At 35.4% G+C, this 21,416-nt stretch overlaps 2 protein-coding genes and 2 long non-coding RNA genes across 16 annotated transcripts in view; 1 reads left to right on the forward strand and 3 right to left on the reverse strand.

Annotated features, from left to right (window-relative positions):
• The window catches only part of LOC107635950 (SWI/SNF-related matrix-associated actin-dependent regulator of chromatin subfamily A-like protein 1), a 94,804-nt gene continuing 81,541 nt past the window's right edge, over nucleotides 8,154–21,416 (reverse strand). For 3 of the 5 annotated variants that reach the window (XM_021103258.1, XM_021103261.1, XM_021103256.1), the window contains exon 6: nucleotides 8,154–8,427. In XM_021103258.1, the coding sequence (XP_020958917.1) occupies nucleotides 8,266–8,427 (162 nt within the window). In that variant the 3' untranslated portion in view covers nucleotides 8,154–8,265. The remainder of the gene's footprint in view (nucleotides 8,428–21,416) is intronic. The other 2 variants (XR_002347633.1, XR_002347636.1) reach the window with 1 other exon arrangement.
• On the reverse strand, nucleotides 8,899–11,105 carry LOC107635999. Of its 3 annotated transcripts, none has more exons than XR_001619322.2 (4): nucleotides 10,804–11,105; nucleotides 10,356–10,435; nucleotides 9,104–9,336; nucleotides 8,899–8,962 (listed from the first exon to the last, which is right to left on the reverse strand). It is a non-coding gene; the product is annotated as an uncharacterized LOC107635999 (long non-coding RNA). The 3 variants fall into 3 exon arrangements; XR_001619319.2 differs by having other exon boundaries at nucleotides 9,079–9,336; XR_002347674.1 differs by having other exon boundaries at nucleotides 8,921–8,979.
• Nucleotides 13,748–16,273, reverse strand: LOC107635915. Of its 7 annotated transcripts, none has more exons than XR_002347665.1 (7): nucleotides 15,850–16,272; nucleotides 15,307–15,375; nucleotides 15,117–15,228; nucleotides 14,879–14,995; nucleotides 14,656–14,714; nucleotides 14,493–14,562; nucleotides 13,748–14,343 (listed from the first exon to the last, which is right to left on the reverse strand). It is a non-coding gene; the product is annotated as an uncharacterized LOC107635915 (long non-coding RNA). The 7 variants fall into 7 exon arrangements; XR_002347669.1 differs by having other exon boundaries at nucleotides 14,525–14,583; XR_002347664.1 differs by having other exon boundaries at nucleotides 14,525–14,562; nucleotides 15,850–16,270.
• Nucleotides 17,691–21,410, forward strand: LOC107635905 (2-C-methyl-D-erythritol 4-phosphate cytidylyltransferase, chloroplastic-like). Its single transcript, XM_016339458.2, has 8 exons — nucleotides 17,691–17,840; nucleotides 17,981–18,133; nucleotides 18,211–18,303; nucleotides 18,384–18,455; nucleotides 18,539–18,594; nucleotides 18,827–18,906; nucleotides 18,991–19,073; nucleotides 19,261–21,410. Exons 2-8 carry the CDS (start codon nucleotides 18,068–18,070, stop codon nucleotides 19,342–19,344), a joined length of 534 nt encoding a protein of 177 aa, XP_016194944.2. The 5' UTR covers nucleotides 17,691–17,840; nucleotides 17,981–18,067; the 3' UTR covers nucleotides 19,345–21,410.

Consider the following 21,416-nt stretch of genomic DNA (forward strand, 5'->3'; position numbering starts at 1 on the left):
CAAAAATTTTAAAAAAGGTAAATAATAGATTGATTTTTTGGCCCAGTAAGGCACTAAAAATAAAAAAAAAATCACCCAATTGAAATAAAAAATTTTTTACCTTATCTTTTCAAAATTTTAATCATTCTCGAAACTCTATCAACTTCATTGTTGTCCCACCAGCCCACACTAAATTTGTGAACTCTTTTATATGTAAAATGAACATTTATTCTTTTTATATGTAATAAAATATAATAATGAATTTGTAATAAGAATAAACATTCCTTTTATATGTAACAAGAACCATCCTTTTTATATGTAAAATGAACGTCTATTCTTTTTATATGTAAAATAAAATAGAGTAAAGTATTATTTTTGTCTTCAATGTTTGGGATAAATTCTATTTGTATCCCTAACGTTTAAATCGTCCTATTTGTATCCCTAACATTTGTAAAAGTGATTCAATGTTATCCTGCCGTCAATTACACATCATGAGCGCTTTAGTTTGAGTTTTAAAAATCTCTTCTTGAAGTTAGAATACAAATATCTGGAATAGAATCGATGATCTATTCCAAAAAATAGCTCATCAAATGTTGAAACTAATTCCTACAACATTTACATAATTCACTTTTCTACGGACATAATTGAATCTAAACACAAATAGTGGGTATAATATTAAAATCGACCATATCCAAGTGAGACCTAATTGAGAATGAATACATCAAAATGAGAATAATTGAAAAATATAATTTGATTTGTTAGTATAATTGATAGTAGGATAACATTGAATCACTTTTATAAACGTTAAGGATACAAATAGGACGATTTAAACGTTAGGGATACAAATAGGACTTACCCCAAACGTTGGGGACAAAAACATTACTTTACTCAATAAAATATAATAATAGATTTGCAACAAGAACAATCATCTCTTCTTATATGTAAAATGAACATCCACATGCAAGAAATTAGGGAGTTATAGAGATGAATTTGTAAAATATAATGGTTTTTGAAAAGATTTGAATTGTAATAAATGTGAAATTTTCAATAAAAAAGGAAGTTATAAAGATGGATTAAATCACCTTCATAAAAATTTATTTTTTTTTTAATTGGCTATGAGTAGTGAGAATATGTTGTATAAATTTGATAAAAAGAAATATATTTTCTCTACTAATTCCATTGCCTAGATATTGTAAGAAGAAGTGCAGAAAAAAGGAGATATGATAATTTATAGTTACTCTTATTCAATTGGATGGGATTGATTCTCTTTACGGCTGTGCCTGCACGGGCTGCGGAGACAGCGGCGTACGGTCAAGCTGCAGCAGTATTGGCGTGGGGTGCGGCAGCGTCGACATTGGCTATAGGGGGACAGCAACGCGGGGTGATGCATCGGAACGGCGGTCTCCGGTACCAACGACGAGTTTTGGAGGTGGACCGGAGATTGAGGACGACAAGTTTTGAGCGTGGACAAAAAATTGGGAGATTATGGTAAAATTAGAAGTAACCGTACGTAATGCTGAAGGTTATAGAAAACTTAGAGAAGGGGCGTTGAATCTATGACCTTCTTTTACTTTAAAAATTAAGGCTTTAATAACAAACTTTCACTTAGAATCTGTTTGAACTGTGCAGCGGAAACTTTATGAGACAATTTCATTTTGTCTCATAAATATCAGAAAATAGAACTCAGAGAAAGAGAAGAGAAATAACACAGGCATGTATCCTGGTTCAGTTGCTTTGTGCAATGCAACCTACATCCAGTGTCCACCACAACAGTGGTAGAATTTCTACTATAGTTAAAGTATTACATACACCAATTCTTTGGATTAACTCAATCCTTTCTCTCTCAAGTTCTCATCTAACTTGACTTGGTTATGCTAATACTTAACTATTTACTCTAAGTGCTAACCCAACTTAAAAAGGGGCACCTCACATGTAAAAGACACAAGACATAGGAAACCACCTAAAGAAATCTGAATTCACTCTAGACTTTTCTCTCAAGTGTTTCACTCAACCTTTTGTCACTCATACGCTTTTTCTTGATTTCTCTCTTTCAATCGTTTACCTTTCAAGAAATTACAGAAAGATATACATTGAAAATGAAATACAAACTGTAAAATATGAAGGAGATTAATGCATCAACAGCCTCTGTTGCTATAAGTTGAACCGGATTCAGCTGACTCTGATTGAGTTCTTCATCTTGGCGGAATGCTTCTATAACTTAGAAAGCACTGTCCAAAGTTGATGAACTCTTCACAGAAAAACTCTTCAGAACAAACTCAAAATCAAGTCCACTCTCCTTGTCTTCAGAAAGATGAAGATTTTTCTTTTTGTACCTCTTTTCAAGTTGTTGTATTGATCTCTTCTGAGTCAACTCTTTGAGCTATGTACTTCTCAGACTTGTCGTTTTACTTTCTTCAATTAACCCCCGAATTAGGGATTTTAAAGCTGGTCATTTTGCTTGACCGAAGACCTCAGATCAGCAAAGAGAAATGTTTCAACGGTAATCTTAAATCTGAACCTTTGAGCAAGTGCTTTGTCCCCAAGAAATAATTTTAACCTTTGATTCACAGCTGTGATTATCAAAGAACACTTTCTCCATTTATCCCAAATTGAAATTGTAGAAATTTAGAGGAGTTAAGAAAGTAAATTGCTTGCAGATGGAAATAAATCATCTTTATCCTCTAACTTAGCTTAACTTGCTTTGATTTGGGTGATTAGACACTACTTTTTGAGTTTTACCTCCTCTCTCTATTAATTCTAATTTTTAAAATTTTAAAATTTATAATTAAATAATTAATAAAAAATATAATTTTTTATTTTTAATTTGAGAATATATTTAATACAAAAAAAATTTAAAAATAAAATTAAAACAAATAAAATTTAAAAATATTTTTAAATTTTTTATCAAATTTCAGTTGCAACAAATATATTTTATCCTTTTTTGATGGAAAAGTATAGGTTGACAATGAGAATTCTAAATAATGTGAACAATGGATATGTTAGATGTTCAATTCAATAAGTATGCAGATGATTATGTTCATTATTAAAAGTAAAGTATTGTTTTTGTCCCCAACATTTAGAGTAAGTTTTAAAGTTGTCCCTAACGTTTCAATCGTCCTATTTAAGTCCCTAACGTTTCAAAACTGATTCAATGTTGTCCTACCGTTAGAGATCCGTTAACAAAATTGATGGCGGAACAAAATTGAGACGATTTTAAAACGTTAGGAACTTAAACAGGACGAAAACCTTAGGGACAAGAATGATACATAGAAATAAATTTTAATTTTGTCTTTCAATAATATCAATTTTTTACCATACATAGTATTCAATTATTTTTTAATCATATCTAAGTAAAGTACACTTAATCATATTACTTTTATTTTAAATAAATTAATTTTTTTTATAATTTTACTTTTAAAAATTTTTAGTTATCATGAAATGTTTATAGAATGACTAGTATATAAACTTGCAGAAAAAAAAATATATATATATATACAATAAAATATAAATTATAGCTTTTGTCTCTAATGTATCAAAATTTTTTAAAATTATAAAAAAATAAATTTATTTAAAATGAAAGTAATGTGATTAAGTGTAATTTATTTAGATGTAATTAAAAAATAATTGAATATTATGTACAGTAAAAAATTAATATTATTGAAAGATAAAATTAAATTAAAATTTATTTTTATGTATCGTTTTTGTCCTTAATGTTTTCATCCTATTTAACTCCCTAACGTTTTAAAATCGTCTCAATTTTGTCCCGCCGTCAATTTTATTAACGGATCCCTAACGGCAGAACAACATCACTTAAATAGGACGATTAAAACGTTATGAACAATTTTAGGACTTACCCTAAACGTTGGGGACAAAAACAATATTTTACTCATTTTTAATTAAATGATTTTTGTTGAATATTCAATTCAATAGTTATGCTGATATTAAGGTTTAGGAAGTAATTTGATGTAGAATATTTTTTTGCTTTATTAGATTAATTCTAAAGCCCACTATTTACAAAAATTATGGTCAACCTAGCAAAACCCCTTTTTTTTTTTTTTTCTTTTTTCTTTTTGCATGGATCAAGAAGCCCCTATCCTCATGTGCAGGCATTTCACTGAGGGACCTCACAGCCTTTAACTTTCCAGTGCTTTCCTAGTTTTTTGCTGCCGCAGCACCACCAATCTCGTTCGATCGGAGAGAGTGATGGCGGAATTGGATGCTGCTGTGTCAAAAAAACGAAAAACGGAGCAGGTTAAAATGGCGAAGGAAGCGTGCATTTGCCTCGTGTCGTATAAAAAGTTGTTCGTGATCAAACTAAGCAATTTAAAGAAACAAGAAGTTGATGTCAAAGATTGGACTTTTTTGCCTCCACCAGAGTTCGAGTTCGATTTGGATTTGAAACTTCCAGAGCGTGATTTGTGTCCTTTCGAGTTCGACTCCAAGATCTATATGGCGGTGTCCGGGGACCCGGGTAAAAAGGGTAGAAATGCGAAGGACTCCTGGCCTATCTACGAATTCAAATTTGGGGAGGGCAGTTTTGAGCGTGCGGAACCACTGGATGATGCACCGCTCCCTTTTGACGAAACATTCATCGCAAACACGCCAGGCTCCGGCGATGTTTACTTCTGTATGAAATCACAGGTCAAGGTCAAATATTCACCTGACTGTTACGTTCTTTGTTCTGGATCTAGAACTTGGAAACCCTTAATCACTCCTCCGACCGTCAGCGACCCACCTTTCCCATATAACATGTTCGTCCTCGACAACAACCTCTTTTTTTCATCGAGGGGAAAAAGAGACACCTGTTTGGCCCGCTTCGACCCCATAAAAGAGAATTGGACGACTGAGCCGGCTGAGAACAATCTTTCGAATTTCATAAAGGATAGGATCATTACCGGTGATAACTACGGTCGTTTTATTTTTGACCCGTACATTTCTGTGTCCCTTCCGGGTCTTGGCAGCCGCAACTATACCGTTTGCCTCACAAATGAGTATGTGGATGAATGTCCTCCTGAGGCACCTTTGCACAAGGTCTTGGCCATTCTCGTTAACCCCCAGAATGGCCGTGTTGCATTATATCAATACCTTGATGAGTGTTTTGAGGGTATTGATCCCACTGTGGGAGAAGATGTCAGGTTCAATTTTGTTGACCTTGGCAACGGGAAGCTGTGTGCAATACTCTTTGGAGGTCTACATGGTTCCATATCTAATTCATCGGCGCTATGCTTCTCAGTTTTCACACTGTCAGTGGACTTTGCAGCATTGCAACTTGAGGGTGGGGCTCCTCCCATGGAGCGAGATTTCTTACAAGTGACTGTCCATAAGAAGAGTGCCTACACCATGAAGAGCTCCAAGCTTAATGATCGTATACGCCACGCGTTTGTTTGGCCACCTACTAAGGGAGGAAGATTTCAGCACAGGACAACTTTGTGATAGTAACATTTCTTGTTGTTTCTTGTGGCTTGTTATCATCCTTAGTCGTTTTCAATAAGATTATGAATGAACAATGAATTAAATATTAATGTCTTTCAGAAATATGACCTTGCTTGAATTGTGTCTATATTCTCTTTAGCTCATCATACAAAATTACCTCTGCGTTCTGTTTCAACTTTCAAAATACACGATGCATTTTAAATAATTAATTGAAGTTTCACAAAGTTAGAATGACTCTTGTTTGAAAAATTTAGTTTAAAAATTTGATTTCAGTCATATTTATAATATTATCGATTGATTACATTATTGATTTGACTAAGAAAACAAGAAAATAATAAGAATGACGATAAAGGAAAAATAATCTTCCGTCCGGGTTATAAAAATTCAAATCAAGTTTCTAAATGATTGAAGGAAAATAATGATGTTATTTTTAATTTTTTTTAATGTCATTCCTGACATGATTTTTTTAACATTATCAAAATAGGTCATGTTCCTAAACAAAATAAGCTAATGTAGTGGTCAGTTTTAAACAAAGTGCTATAGAGGGGTTCTATGAGTCTATTCTTTCAAAGATGATCATTGCTACAAAATATAATGATACATACATATGGAGTAAAGAAATTTACAAGTCTCATTCATATATGATAATGTACTACTCTGTACAGAGCCCCAAACTAAAACAAAAGATAGGGAAGCAAAAAGTTAAGAACAATAAGTGGAAACCTAAAATATGATGGGTGACCTTATCAACATTTTCTTCCAATACATATTTCACATAACCAAACCATTATCTCCAGCACAAGCAACATAGTTTAGTGTAGTCAGTTCTATTCAAAATCTATTATTTGTTGTACAACGGATTTCAGCTTCAAAAGGCATTTGAGTCGTCAAAGGTGAATTCCCCATGTAAGCACATCTGGTTCTGCATGTAGACATAAACATTTAAGTTCCGATTCACTTGCCCCTGGCCACGTATCTGCGAAAATGGAAATCCATTTTGCATATCTTGCAAGTCATGACTGACAGGGCCATTTCGGTTTAGGCTGATGTTCCGACTTCTGACCTATCCACGTTATCACATCTTCTGACAAACTGGTCAAGAGTTCTCTGCCTTGAAGGGCTATGCTCAATAGTAGTATGCTTTGCAGGGCTACTCAATGGCTGATTATTTGGCACAACTAAGGTGTTCTCATGGCCATCTAAACATCTGATTTTTCAATAACTGAAATTCAGAATGGTTTCTCAAAAACATCAAAAAGTAACTCTCAAATACTACTTGAGTATAAATCTTGACAAAATATGAATATAAACCAGAATGGAAACCTTGTAGCTAAGCATTATGTACATTTTGCATTACATATGATAGTTCAAGAAGATGTAGAAATGTACCTGCCCCAAATTATCCAGTTTGAATTGCACCACATCCCTATGATGTAAAAATTTATATCATCAATGCATAATAAATGTTAAGTCAATGCTATACCAAACAGCGAAAGACTGCAGAAATAACAGAACCTACCATATGATGTCGTGAACCGTATCATTTGCCAACAATTAGTATATATTTACTGATGAGACCTGCAAACAAGAACTAACTAGTCATAAAAACAGAAGAGCACATGTTGTCTTTGCTACTCAAAAATTTAGATGTGAGAGTTCTTTTCATTTGAGATTATCTGTTTTCTTAATGTTGTCATGCAACTAGTAACAACTCTCTCCTTTCTACTTAATGAGTGTGAGAATACCAGGCCAATTCTATGAGCACGATCTTTGGCCTGAATCAGGTCACCTGGAGTCCAGGATTGTTCTGCAAAGCTTGCAGCAGTTAAAGTTAATCCAACTCCCCCAGCTTTAACGGATAGCTGCATGATAACGTGTCACATGAAATCATTATCACAAATACTAACCCATACAACAGAAAAGATGCTTATAACGGAAACAATTGGAAGAAATGCACAACGAAAAATACCACCATACCACAGCCGCTTTGATATAATCCTTTTCCTAAAAATCTAACCAATTGTTGCCTTCATGCACCGGGTGTACCTCCATCAATCCGGATGCAACCCACTTTTTTCTTCTGGAAATTTTCAACAGTTTTTTAAGTGTCTATAATTTCCAATATAAAAAAAAAAATGAGTAAAATTGAAATGGTCTTACAAGAAGGCACTCATGTATCGCATCTATCATTGGCTGATGGTGCGCAAATATAAAAAACTTGCAACCTGCCTGCAGTGATCACAACATATTACACGTGATAACCACCACTAGCCCATATGAAATAGAAAGATGGAAGCAAGAGAAAAAAAATTGAAGCAATCAAACTTTCAAATTAAGCATACACAATGATTTGGGGCGACAGGAAGATGGATGAAATATAAGAATTAACACATAGTCTAGTTTACAGTTCGTGTTTGTTTTGGTCACCACTCAGACCAGCCAACGTTGAAACCAATAATAATTGTGGCATACGTATTAAAATGTCATATGCTGACATTTTCACTACACTGTTCGGCCAATTTAATTCATTCAACTTATGGTCCTACATTAAGGGGCACCGACTGCAATAAAAGCAATAAGAAAAGACCAATTTAACCAACATTGAACATATTTTAAACTATTGGATGATAAAAAACCATGCATCATGGAAGCACACCAATCAAAGGAGATGGCAGGGAAACTAGAGAAGTTGAGAACCTAACTTGACTTTCTTATAGTACATACAGGTGCAGTCACTAATTATATATCATGATTCAGTTTTGATCATATACCAGTCAAAATGATTTAAACTACTCCAATATTGGCCAAGGCCTGAGAAAATGTTGCAGTAAAAACTATAGACCTATCATAGTTCTAGGTAATAAGAAAAACTTCCAAACAAATTGTACAAGTCAAGATTATGTTCAGGGCTTCGTCCATGCAAACCTTGTTAATCAGATTCTTTTGAGTAAATTTAAGAGATTCAGACTCATCTTTTGATTTGGGAGACTTAATTTTGTCTTTTACCACCTCCAACTGCAGTATAAAAAAGAGAAACCAATATTGATTAGATTTTACCACCTCAGACGCAAACCAAATATGGAGAGCACATATTACCATTTCCAAGTCAAATAACCTAATTTTAGAAAGAAAACTTACCACAATCTTACCAATAAAAATTGGTGAGCAAATTTTTGAACCATTTTCAAAGTGGAAGTTTTAGTAAAATACTCATAATCTAAACAACAATCACATAGTTCAAATAAATGAAATCCACAGTCCACTTTTTTGAATATCAATAACCCTATAAAATGTAAATAGAAAATAATTTTATATGCCCAAAATAAGCATGTTGTCAAGACATACAAGAATTATGTTCCATAACTAACATAAATAACCAGAATATTGTCAAGACATACAAGAATTCTGTTTCACAACTAGTTCAAACATAAATAACCAGAACTGCATGATGCTATACTAGTCTCGAGATATAGATGCAAAACACACAGAGATACCTTTCTTTTGCATTCCAAGAAGATCTAGGGATTCTCCGAAAAGCAGAAATTATTACCTGCCATGAAACATAGCCTATAAAGAATGAGTATGCAGGAACTTGTTCAAGGCCAAAGACATAGCCCCTAATTATGGAAAATTCAAATTTTTCGATAGAAATATAAAATACAATACTCTTGATGAAGTTAGCATGTGAAACCTGGTCATATTGGAATTTCACCGCAACATGCCCACTGAAATGAAGAAAAAGTTTGACCGAAAACTTCGGCAGTTCTTTAGAAGGCTCATCTGGTTATATATAAAGCCACATATTCAGCTTGTTTTCAGAGTTATTACCACTTCCTGAACACATATTCAGCTTGTTTAGAAGCCACTTGAACCCCTTGGCAGCTTCAATTCCAACTATGATGGAAAATCCAACAAGAAATAAGCCTGGGAAACCACATTTGCAAAACAAACCCACTCAATAATGCTAAATGCTAATCATCCTGCAATCTTATTTCCATCATGTCAAATGAGAGAATGTCATTTAATTCTGCTGAAGTTTGCAAAATTGTTTAGAGATGATTCACTCATTTTTTTCCCTAAATCTTTACCCTATGTTATGTGACATCCTAGACAAAAGAAAGTTCTATATATGTTTATTGTTATGTAATCCTTGTTCAGATGGCCATAAATCCTGAAATGTTCACACGCTAGTATAGTTCAGCAACCACGAACCAAATCTTAACAACTGTTCTCAAAGAATCCAAAATTCCAACCATACAAAAAGAAAGGCAAAAGAAATAAAGGATGATCAAGGGGAGAGAATGAAACATGCACTATTCAACCAACAACCAGACAGTAGCAACTGAGAATAAGTTACATGGCTAGAAAAGTAAATGCCAAATTCAACTGAAGATGCCAGTCTAGGGCAGTATCAAAGCAATTTGCTTAAATGGCATAGATTTAGATACACCATCCACCCACCTCCGGCACATGGAAATAGAGCATATGCACTTGAAAATTTTTAATGATTTCTTACATATGTGCAGTGACACAATTTTATTAATTTGTTTGTTATAGTCTTTAGTCTCATTGACCACAACGGAAATAGAAGGCCATATGCATGTCCACACACATAAAATCTCAAGCAATAACGTCAATTTGGGAAAAATATTCAAAATCAGTCTCCAAAAATTACTACAGCTGTAAATATGATCCAAAAGCAATAACGTGAAATCAGTGATCCAAGTAAATATTAGAATCATCGATCAACAAGGGGCTTATTCAAATCAACTACAAAGTTCTGTGCCATCATCTTGGTATTGAATATGGACAGAGGATTTGGGTTGAAATTCAGACGAGGGTTGAAGTTTGGGAGGATTTGGTTTTGAAACTAAGAGAAACTAAGCACTTCGAAAAAAAAAATTAAGAAAAACAGAGAATTGAAAAAGAGAGTGAAAGCATACTTTCTCTTTTTTCTCCAAACCTCAAACCCTCTTCTTTCCACCAGTAGTGCACCTCTTGTGCAAAGAATTCCTAGAAATACCTGAAACACAACAAACAAACGCATTAGATACGGTATTGCAATTGAATTCTGTGAAAGCATAAAAAAATTTGGCAGGTGCCGTGGAAGCTCCACTGGGAAAGGGCTTCTTCTTCTTCTTCCTTTTTTCCAAAAGATAATTTGTTTCTTCTTCAAGATTAAGTTGGTACAACTTCTTTGAATCAATTATTATAAAATGAACAATTTTAAGAGAATTATTACAATGATTTTACCGACAATGATTTACAACAACATTTAGATCAGAAACAAAGTGAATTAATTGGTTAGCAATTCAACATCATCTCAAAATACAAGGAGAAAGAAAATCTGGAAAAGACAGAACAGGGGAAGCCGACGATGCAGGGACTCACCAACTGACTACGGTCTACGGCTACGGCAAGGTCCCAAAACCAGAAGACGACGAGGATCCCAGGAAAGGCCGCGACACGTGGAGACGCCGGCGAGTGTGACTGAGACGAGATTCGAGTGAGACTGAAAGAGACGAGTGGGCTAGTGTGAGAGAGAAGAGAGAGTTTCAGTCAGAATTGAGAGAGACGTTATATTTGAGAGAGATGTAAGAAAACCCAGGAAAGATAAAGAACACTAGAACAGTTATTTTGAATTTTTTTTTGTTTTTTAGATATGTTCTTTTTTTTTTTGTATGAATGAACATCAGAAATTAAGGTTTATAAAGGAGTGTAAGCATTGACTGTACATCAATAATCAATCAGATGTTGTTTTATTTTTAAATTATTTAAATTTATAAATATAAGTTAGCTCAATTTTAAAATTTGATTAATTTAAAGAGATAAATTTTGTCCAACACAAAGAAAAGGATTTTAGGTCTTTTTATAAAATTAAATAAAAAAATACTATGCGCAGTCAGGTTGCAGGTTGCAGCGATATTGGCGTGGGATGCATCCGACAGGCTATGGGATACAGCGACGCGGGATGAGATTGTGGCGGCGTGCACGGACAGCGGCCGAACGGCGTTAGGAAAAACGGCAGTGTTTGATGTATCGAAATAACCGTCTCCAGTACCGACGACGAGTTTTGGGAGTGGACCTAGACCGATTCAAGATATAATTTATCGATTTTTTGGCCAAATTAATTTATTTAATCTAATTTTGATAAAAATAACATAGTTTCATCAATTATATATATTAAATTTTAATTATTTAAAAATATTCCTTTTAAACGTATTTGAGTGACTTTCCCAACAAATATATTTTATCCTTTTTTAATTCCTTTTTGCATGGAGCAAGAAGCCCCTATCCTCATGTGCAGGCATTTCACTGAGGGACCTCACAGCCTTTAACTTTCCAGTGCTTTCCTAGCTTTTTGCTGCCGCAGCACCACCGATCTCGTTAGATCGGAGAGAGTGATGGCGGAATTGGATGCTGCTGAATCAGAAAAACGACAAACGGAGCAGGTTGAAATGGCGAAGGAAGCGTGCCTTTGCCTTGTGTCGTATGAAAAGTTGTTCGTGATCAAACTAAGCAATTTAAAGAAACAAGAAGTTGATGTCAAAGATTGGACTTGTTTGCCTCCACCACTGTTCGATTTCGAGTTGAAACTTCCAGAGCCTGATTTGTGTCCTTTCGAGTTCGACTCCAAGATCTATATGGCAGTGTCCTCGGAGCCGGGTAGACTTGGGATTGCGAGGATCTCCTGGCCAATCTACGAATTCAAATTTGGGGAGCGCAGAATTGAGCGTGCAGAATCACTGGATGATGCACCGCTCCCTTTTCACGAAGCATTCATCGCAAACACGCCAGGCTCAGGCGATGTTTACTTCTATATGGAATCACAGGTCAAAGATTCATCTGGCTCTTACGTCCTTTGTTCTGGATCTAGAGTTTGGAAACCGTTAATCGCTCCTCCTACTGTCAGCGACTCAATTCGATATAGCATGTTCGTCGTCGACAACAACCTCTTTTTTTCATCGAGGGAAAGGGGAAGGGGAAGAGACACCTGTTTGGCCCGCTTCGACCCCATAAAAGAGAATTGGACGACCGAACCCGCCTCTGTTAACAATCTTTCGAACTTCATAAAGGATAGGCTCATTACCGGTGATAACTACGGTCTTATTACTTATCACCCACACATTTCTGTGTCCCTTCCGGGTCTTGGCAGCAGCAACTACACCGTTTGCCTTACAAATGAATATGTGTTGGAACCTCCTAAGGAACCTTTAGACAAGGTCTTTGCCATTCTCGTTAACCACCAGAATGGCCGTGTCGCATTATATCAATACCTTGATGTATGTTTTGAGGGTATTCAACCCACTGTGGCAGAATTGGGCAGATTCAATTTGATTGACCTTGGCAACGGGAAGCTGTGTGCAATACTCTCTGGGGGTCTAGTTTATTCCAAATCTAATTCATCTGTGCTCTGCTTCTCAGTTTTCACACTGTCCGTGGACTTTGCAGCATTGCAATTTGACAGTGGGGCTCCTCCCATGGAGCGAGATTTCTTACAAGTGACGGTCCATAGGAAGAGTGTCTTCACCATGGAGGACTGTGGGCTTACTAATCATATGCGCCATGCGTTTGTTTGGCCACCTACTAAGGGAGGAAGATTTCAGCACAGGACAACTATGTCATAGTAACATTTCTTGTTATTTCTTGTGGCTTGTTATTATCCTTAGTCGTTTTCAATAGGATTACCAATGAACAATGAATTAAATATTAATGTCTTTCAGTAATATAATCTTGGTTGAATTGTGTCTATATTCTCTTTTGCTCGTCATACAAAATTACCTGTGCTTTCTGAGATATTTGCATTATTGCTGCTGATCATATTAAATGATCAACTCACTGCTTTCTATTTCAAAATACATGATGCATTTTAAATAATTAATTGAACTAATAGTCCACACGTATTATGTCAAAAGAAACATGTTTCACATAAAATTAGAATGACTCTTGTTTGAAAAAATTAGTTTAAAAATTTGATTTGAGTCATTTATAATATTGTCGATTGATTATATTATTGATTAGATTAAGAAAATAAGAAAATAAAAAGAATGTCCAAGTTACAAAAATTCAAATCAAGTTTCTAAATGATTGAAGGGAAATAATGATGTTATTTTTAGTTTTTTTTTTAATGTCATTCCTGACATGATTTTTTTATTTATATGTTTGTAACTTTGTATAAATTTAAGGGAAAAAGTAACATTATCAGAATAGGTCATGTTCCTAAACAAAATAAGCTAATGTGGTGGTCAGTTTTAATGGAAGTGCTATAGAGGGGTTCTATGAGTCTATTCTTTCAAAGATGATCATTGCTACAAAATATAATGATACATGCATATGGAGTAAAGAAATTTACAAGTCTCATTCATATATGATAATGTACTACTCTGTACAGAGCCCCAAACTAAAACAAAAGACAGGGAAGCAAAAAGTTAAGAACAAGAAGTGGAAACCTAAAATCTGATGGGTGACTTTATCAACATTTTCTTCCAATACATATTTCACATAACCAAACCATTATCTCCAGCACAAGCAACATAGTTTAGTGTAGTCAGTTCTATTCAAAATCTATTATTTGTTGTACAATGAATTTCAGCTTCAAAAGGCATTTGAGTCATCAAAGGTGAATTCCCCATGTAAGCACATCTGGTTCTGCATGTAGACATAAACATTTAAGTTCCAATTCACTTGCCCCTGGCCACGTATCTGTGAAAATGGAAATCCATTTTGCATCTTGCAAGTCATGACTGACAGGGCCGTTTCGGTTCAGGCTGATGTTCCGACTTCTGACCTATCCACGTTATCACATCTTCTAACAAACTGGTCAAGAGTTCTCTGCCTTGAAGGGCTATGCTCAATAGTAGTATGCTTTGCAGGGCTACTCAATGGCTGATTATTTGGCACAACTAAGGTGTTCTCATGGCCATCTAACATCTGATTTTTCAATAACTAAAATTCACAATGGTTTCTCAAAAACATCAAAAAGTAACTCTCAAATACTACTTGAGTATAAATCTTGACAAATATAAATATAAACCAGATTAGAAACCTTGAAACTAAGCGTTATGTATATTTTGCATTACATATGATAGTTCAAGAAGATGTAGAAATGTACCTGCCCCCAAATTATCCGGTTTGAATTACACCACATCCCTAAGATGTAAAAATTTCGATCTTCAATGCATAATACATGTTAAGTCAATCCTATACCAAGCAGCGAAAGACTGCAGAAATAACAGAACCTACCATATGATGTCGTGAACCGTATCATTTGCCAACAATTAGTATATATTTACTGATGAGACCTGCAAACAAGAACTAACTAGTCAAAAAAACAGAAGAGCACATGTCTTTGCTACTCAAAAATTTAGATGTGAGAGTTCTTTTCATTTGAGATTATCTGTTTTCTTAATGTTGTCATGCAACTAGTAACAACTCTCTCCTTTCTACTTAATGAGTGTGAGAATACCAGGCCAATTCTATGAGCACGATCTTTGACCTGAATAAGGTCACCTGGAGTCCAGGATTGTTCTGCAAAGCTTGCAGCAGTTAAAGTTAATCCAACTCCCCCAGCTTTAATGGATAGCTGCATGATAACGTGTCACATGAAATCATTATCTCAAGCACAAATACTAACCCATACAACAGAAAAGATGCTTATAATGGAAACACATGGAAGAAATGCACAACGAAAAATACCACCATACCACAGCCGCTTTGATATAATCCTTTTCCTAAAAATCTGTAACCAATTGTTGCCTTCATGCACCATGCACTGGGTGTACCTCCATCAATCCAGATGCAACCCACTTTTTTCTTCTGAAAATTTTCAACAGTTTTCGTAAGTGTTTATAATTTCCAATATAAAAAAAATGAGTAAAATTGAACTGATCTTACAAGAAGCCACTCATGTATCGCATCTATGATTGGCTGATGATGCGCAAATATAAGAAACTTGCAACCTGCCTGCAGTGATCACAACATATAACACATGATAACTACCAATAGCCCAAACGAAATAGAAAGATGGAAGCAAGAGAAAAAAAATTGGAAGCAATCAAACTTTCAAATTAAGCATACACAATGATTTGGGGCCACTGGAAGATGGATGAAATATAAGAATTAACATATAATCTAGTTTACAATTCGTGTTTATTTTGGTCACCACTCACACCAGCCAACGTTGACACCAATAATAATTGTGGCATACGTATTAAAATGTCATATGCTGACATTTTCACTACACTGTTCAGCCAATTTAATTCATTCAACTTATGGTCCTACATTAAGGGGAACCGATTGCAATAAAAGCAATAAGAAAAGACCAATTTAACCAACATTGAACATATTTTAAACTATTGGATGACAAAAAACCATGCATCATGGAAGCACACCAATCAAAGGAGATGGCTGAGAAACTAGAGAAGTTGAGAACCTAACTTGACTTTCTTATAGTACATACAGGTGCAGTCACTAATTCTTTATTGACATTTTATTGCTTTGAAGCAGTGGAGGGGAGCAATACCTCAATGAAAGTTCCGAATTAGTATATATCTGGAATCGAATATATCATGATTCAGTTTTGATCATATACCAGTCAAAATGATTTAAACTACTCCAATATTGGCCAAGGCCTGAGAAAATGTTGCAGTAAAAACTATAGACCTATCATAGTTCTAGGTAATAAGAAAAACTTCCAAACAAATTGTACAGGTCAAGATTATGTTCAGGGCTTCTTCCATGCAAACCTTGTTAATCAGATTCTTTTGAGTAAATTTAAGAGATTCAGACTCATCTTTTGATTTGGGAGACTTAATTTTGGCTTAGAAACCAATATTGACTAGATTTTACCACTTCAAATGCAAACCAAATATGGAGAGCACATATTACCATTTCCAAGTCAAATAACCTAATTTTAGAAAGAAAACTTACCACAATCTTACCAATAAAAATTGGTGAGCAAAATTTTGAACCATTTTCGAAGTGGAAGTTTTAGTAAAATACTCATAATCTAAACAACAATCACATAGTTCAAATAAATGAAATCCACAGTCCACTTTTTTGATAAGCCCCATGAACAATAATACATAATGGGAAACAACATGAAATGGAAAAAAGAGGATAACTTTACCCTTTGAGGACGGAATCGGAAATGGGGTTTGGTGGGAAGGGTTGGGAATGGTTGGCAGACAGTGGTTTTGAAAAATGATGTTGTTGTAGATTGAATTGTTGAGAAGAAGGAGGGGTAGAAGAGTCGCGAAGTTGAGCAATTTTCTGGAAAGCATGGCGTTCAAGAGAATCGAGTTCTTGTGCGGTCCTCTACCTCCACTTCAAACTTCTTGGGTGACAACTCTTGATACTTGCCAAATTGTTCCTTCGCCTCGTCATTCCGATCAAGCAAATTATAAATAATTTTTTTGCAAAAGGTGTGAATGGAGAGCGCCTCCTTGTCCTGGCCGACTTCAAGCTTCTGCTCTAGTAGCCACTTCAGCTCACTCACAACTTCAGTCTCAGCGTTTTCGATACTGGATTCTTCCAAAATCTAAGGAGACAACTCTTGTATTAGAAACTATTTAACAAATCATTCCGATTTCTATTTATGAAAACTTTTAATTTTTTAAAAGAAAAAACGGTGAATCCGATTTTATATTTTCAATTACAAATTAGTGTATTGAATTTGATCAAATTAAAAAATTTAGACGTCTGATTTGTTCCTTTCTTCAAATTACCAACATAAAAATTACTTTCCGCCTAATTCAACGGCTAATTTTTTTATATGAGGTTGATACCTGAGTTAGGCTAAGTTATAAAGTATTGGAGGATATATAGTGTTGTAACATCGTTTAATTTTTTGTTTTAATAGAAAAAATCTGATCGTTCGATTTTATTGTAGAGAGAATACAAATTGAACCATTCGATTTGTGTGGAGTACTGAAATCAAATCCAGAATTTTCTGTCTCGTCTGCCACGTGAAACTAGTACACAAATCGAACCCAAAATTTTCTATATTCAATCTGTCCGATTACAATACCTCCAATCGAACGATTCGATTTGTCTTACACAATCCTCATATCCTGATAAAACACCATATACCTCCGTAATCCTACCATACACCAACCCTCCCTTCATATTAAAATTAAAAAGTTCTAATTCAAAATTGGAGAAACCAACTTGGACCAAATTGATCCTACCATAATTGACTTGTATAGGTAATATGGGTCCCACAATCACAGAGTGCACCAATCAGCTTCATCCAACTCAGTTCATCGCCTATGAAAAATATTAAGTTTCTTTGGCCAAAAATGAAATTACCAAAAAAAATCCACCGTGTTACTAGTAGTCGTCTACTCTGCGTCCTATCCGAGTCTCTCCGCTGTCTTCTGCTGTCGCCGGAGCTCATCGGTGCGAGTTCTGCCATTGCGTCATTTCAGGTAGGCGTCCCCCTCGGCCCCTCTCTCTCAACTTCAATTCGTTGCTATTCAACTTGAATTGCTCATGGTTGTTCTGCTTTTGCTATGATATCATATACATATACTGTTAAGTATTAAGAATTGAATTGTTTGTGGACCAGGCGAGGCAGTTATTGTTTTGAGAATTGAGATGGCGGTTGTTCAGTTTCAAGCTACTATGTGTCTGAATCGTCCCCTTGGCTGTTCTGATGGGCGTCTATGTTTTGCAAGACCTCATCATTTCCTTCCCGAGAGATCCTCCTTCCCAAATGCAGGCAAGTAAAGTCAACGCCTTTTCAATTTTCTTTCCTTGCCATTTGCCAATCAACTCATTGTTTCTTTGTCTTGTCAGCGCTTCAAATTGCCCCCTTCAAGGACAAATGCTTCCATTGCTAAATCAACTGTTACTCTCTGCTCTACCCAATCACAATCCCAAACTCCCCAAGTAAGCTACTTACAAATCCTTACAATTTCATATCATATCATATCATATCCTTCAAATTCTCTCTGTCTGTTGTTGTGCAGGAGTTGTATATTGTTAAAGAAAAAAGTGTCTCCGTTGTCCTACTCGCTGGAGGCCAGGGGAAGAGGATGGGTGTCAGTTTTCTTTCCTCTTGTTATGTATTTCAAACAATTTTTTCTCACACTCACTCATTCATCTTTCTTATCGATCCAAATAGGCTAACATGCCCAAGCAGTATCTTCCACTTCTAGGTCAACCAATTGCACTCTATAGGTAACATCTCAGTTATAATATAGTATTGAAACTTATCCTAATCTTAATGTTGGACCACCTATTGATGTTCAGTATGATATTATTGATGCTAAGACCATGATTTCAAGAGACATAATTGGCACTCTATTGATTTTGTTTGGCCTTTGTATCCTCTTATGCTTTATAGTGTGTTTCATTCATTCATTTATTCATTTACAATATGACTTGATATATATATGTCAATCCTTTGTAGTTTCTACACTTTCTCGCGCATGGTTGAAGTGAAAGAAATCATTGTCGTTTGTGATCCTTCATACAAGGACATTTTTGAAGGTTTCTTCCCTTCCTCCTTAGCTTAAGTTCTATAAATCATATATTTGTGTCTTGGTTACTAATAATTCTTTTCTTTTCCCTCAGATGCGAAAATGAATGACAAAGTAGAACTTAAATTTGCACTTCCAGGAAAAGAAAGACAGGATTCTGTCTACAATGGGCTGCAGGAATGTGCAGTTTATTTTTCATTCTTCTGTTAATTTATTTAAGGGGGAAGAGTGGGTTTAAATATTAATGATTATAATTTTTACCCCATCTTGGTTTATTTCTTAGCTTTTCTTTCCAAAGAATGATAATTAGGTTGGAGTAGAATACTAAAATTTTTAATATCTAGATATCCTTTTCCTTTTGCAGGCTGTTGATTCAAATTCGCAGCTTGTTTGCATTATGACACGTGACATAACCATCCAACTTAACATGTCACGTGTCGCTGACTGACACGTCATCATATCATTATGTGTGTCCAAACCATGAGATAACACGTGTCACCAAAGATTCACATCAACGCATCGTTAACGGAAGATGGGACAGACACTAATATGGTGCAATTTTTTCAATTTGGGAGAGACGTAATTGATAGAATTGAAATCTCAAGAACGTTTTGGTACACGACGTTAATCTCCATTTTAGGGATTTATTCGAGAAAGTATATTCTGAGGCTTGTCGCGCCAGGAGGAGCAGGCGGCGGGAGGAACGAGCTAGAGTGCGACAGTATCTCGAACCTTCCGTGGAGAGTGACAACGGAGACGGGGACCGTGGGCTCCCAGATGGTAACACTGGTGATGGTGTCATTGCCGCTTAAGATGCAGATCTTGAGCTGGCAATGCTACGCGTAGTGGGTGGCGCCGTCCAGGACATCGAAGCCACTCGCGACTTTGAGGATGTGTTTTGTCGATTTTTAGCAAATCAACGGTGGTTCGATATCTAGTAGTTTGGGAGCGAAACCTACTCCTCTATGCAGGTACCAGTTTTCTAAAAGTGCATCAAAGTGCCTTCGATTAGACGGGTGTTGAGAATACAGATAACTTAAAAGTTATAAACCAATAAAAAGAACAAAAAGATAAAGTTTTCGAAAGGGAAAATGTACTGAAAATGGAAAGAAATGCATTGAAATTAAAAGAAAACAATAGAATGCCTTCGACTGAGTCAAAGGACTTTAACATGAAAATTTAAAATGCAAAAAGATAAATTGGACAAAGAAGATAAATAGAACTTGAAAGATAAATTTACTTGAAAAGATAAAGTTTACAGAAAGATAAATTGAAAGAGTAAAATATGGAAGGAACCCTACAGAAAAGTTACTCGATTGCAGACTCAGGAATTCCTTAAGATATGAGTGTGCTTGAGTGTTTTTCTGAGTAAAAGTTTCAACCCCTATTCCCTAAGATCTCCTAGTTTTTATAACCTGCTTTTAGTAACTGATAATTAATTACAATTAATTAGAAAATCACAGCATTGAATATGTTTCCTTGGTAACTGTTCCTGCCTAAACGTTCCCCCTGATTTCCTCGCGTGATAGAAGCCTTTAACTTCTCTGCTACCATAACTACCCGAATCTCTTATTCGAATAAGCTATTCGATTATCTGACGCAAGTCCCATGGTCGATTTGACTTGCTCGATTTATTGAAAGGTGGGCCTTGAAATCAAATCTGTGTCAAAAACTTCCATTTAATGCTTGCGTGTATGTCTTTTCGAAAACTACTTATATCTTTGATCACTTTACCACTTCGAACCCTTTGTCTTTATCAAAAATATTTTTCGATCAACAAATTGCCCCCTTGGATTAATGTGTTTTACCTTCGAAAACATTACTGGAAGATAAAACACTTAATCCACATTCAAACTTCCGTTTTCAAATCAGTAATAATTATCATTTAACCTCCCATTAATACTGATCCACTCGACACGTTTTTCGAAACTCACGCCTTTCTCTTTCTTCCACTTCATCTTCTTTGCGAAGTTACCTCTATTCGCATTCCTTCTACAGTAACGGCTACGGTAGCTCTTTAAATTCATCAATCTCACCCCTGTTCAAATTTTCTAAACTCATTGCTCTCTGAATTTCTCTAACATCAAACTTCCTTACAGAATCTTTAATCTTCTGTTTCCTTTTCCTTCATCTTACAATAGCCGCATCCTCTTCTCATACTGCTACCCAAGACAAAGGTAAAGGTCATGCAGTAGCACCACCGGCTCCTCCAGCCCTTCGTATACTAAACCAAGTCAATGATGAAGTCATTGACGATCCTCAACTCCAAATTAACAATGCTAGAATCTTAATTCCTTTCACAATAGGCGCGGATACTCACTGTTTTCTCGGACCGATTGAATCCCTAGAAAAGGCGAATAAAAAACTTTCTTTCTTTCCAAGTGCTGAAGGAGAACATCTGTTGATTAATCAGCCTTTCAACACCTCCTACTTCATTAATAAAAAACCCTTCAGAAATAATCCAAAGATTAATCCTCGAGAGTTCAATTTCACAGCCTGGTACTAGCGCCTTGAACCCAC

Source organism: Arachis ipaensis, chromosome B01 (assembly GCF_000816755.2).
Source record: "Arachis ipaensis cultivar K30076 chromosome B01, Araip1.1, whole genome shotgun sequence".
NCBI lineage: Eukaryota > Viridiplantae > Streptophyta > Magnoliopsida > Fabales > Fabaceae > Arachis > Arachis ipaensis.

What these genes read in the sequence shown, in the direction of transcription:
- LOC107635905 (XM_016339458.2), top strand. Translation starts at nt 18,068, where the DNA reads ATGGGCGTCTATGTTTTGCAAGACCTCATCATTTCCTTCCCGAGAGAT. An exon ending in ATACAAGGACATTTTTGAAG is followed by an intron (nt 18,907 to 18,990) that starts GTTTCTTCCCTT and finishes CTTTTCCCTCAG; the next exon opens with ATGCGAAAATGAATGACAAA. An exon ending in CTGTCTACAATGGGCTGCAG is followed by an intron (nt 19,074 to 19,260) that starts GAATGTGCAGTT and finishes TTCCTTTTGCAG; the next exon opens with GCTGTTGATTCAAATTCGCA.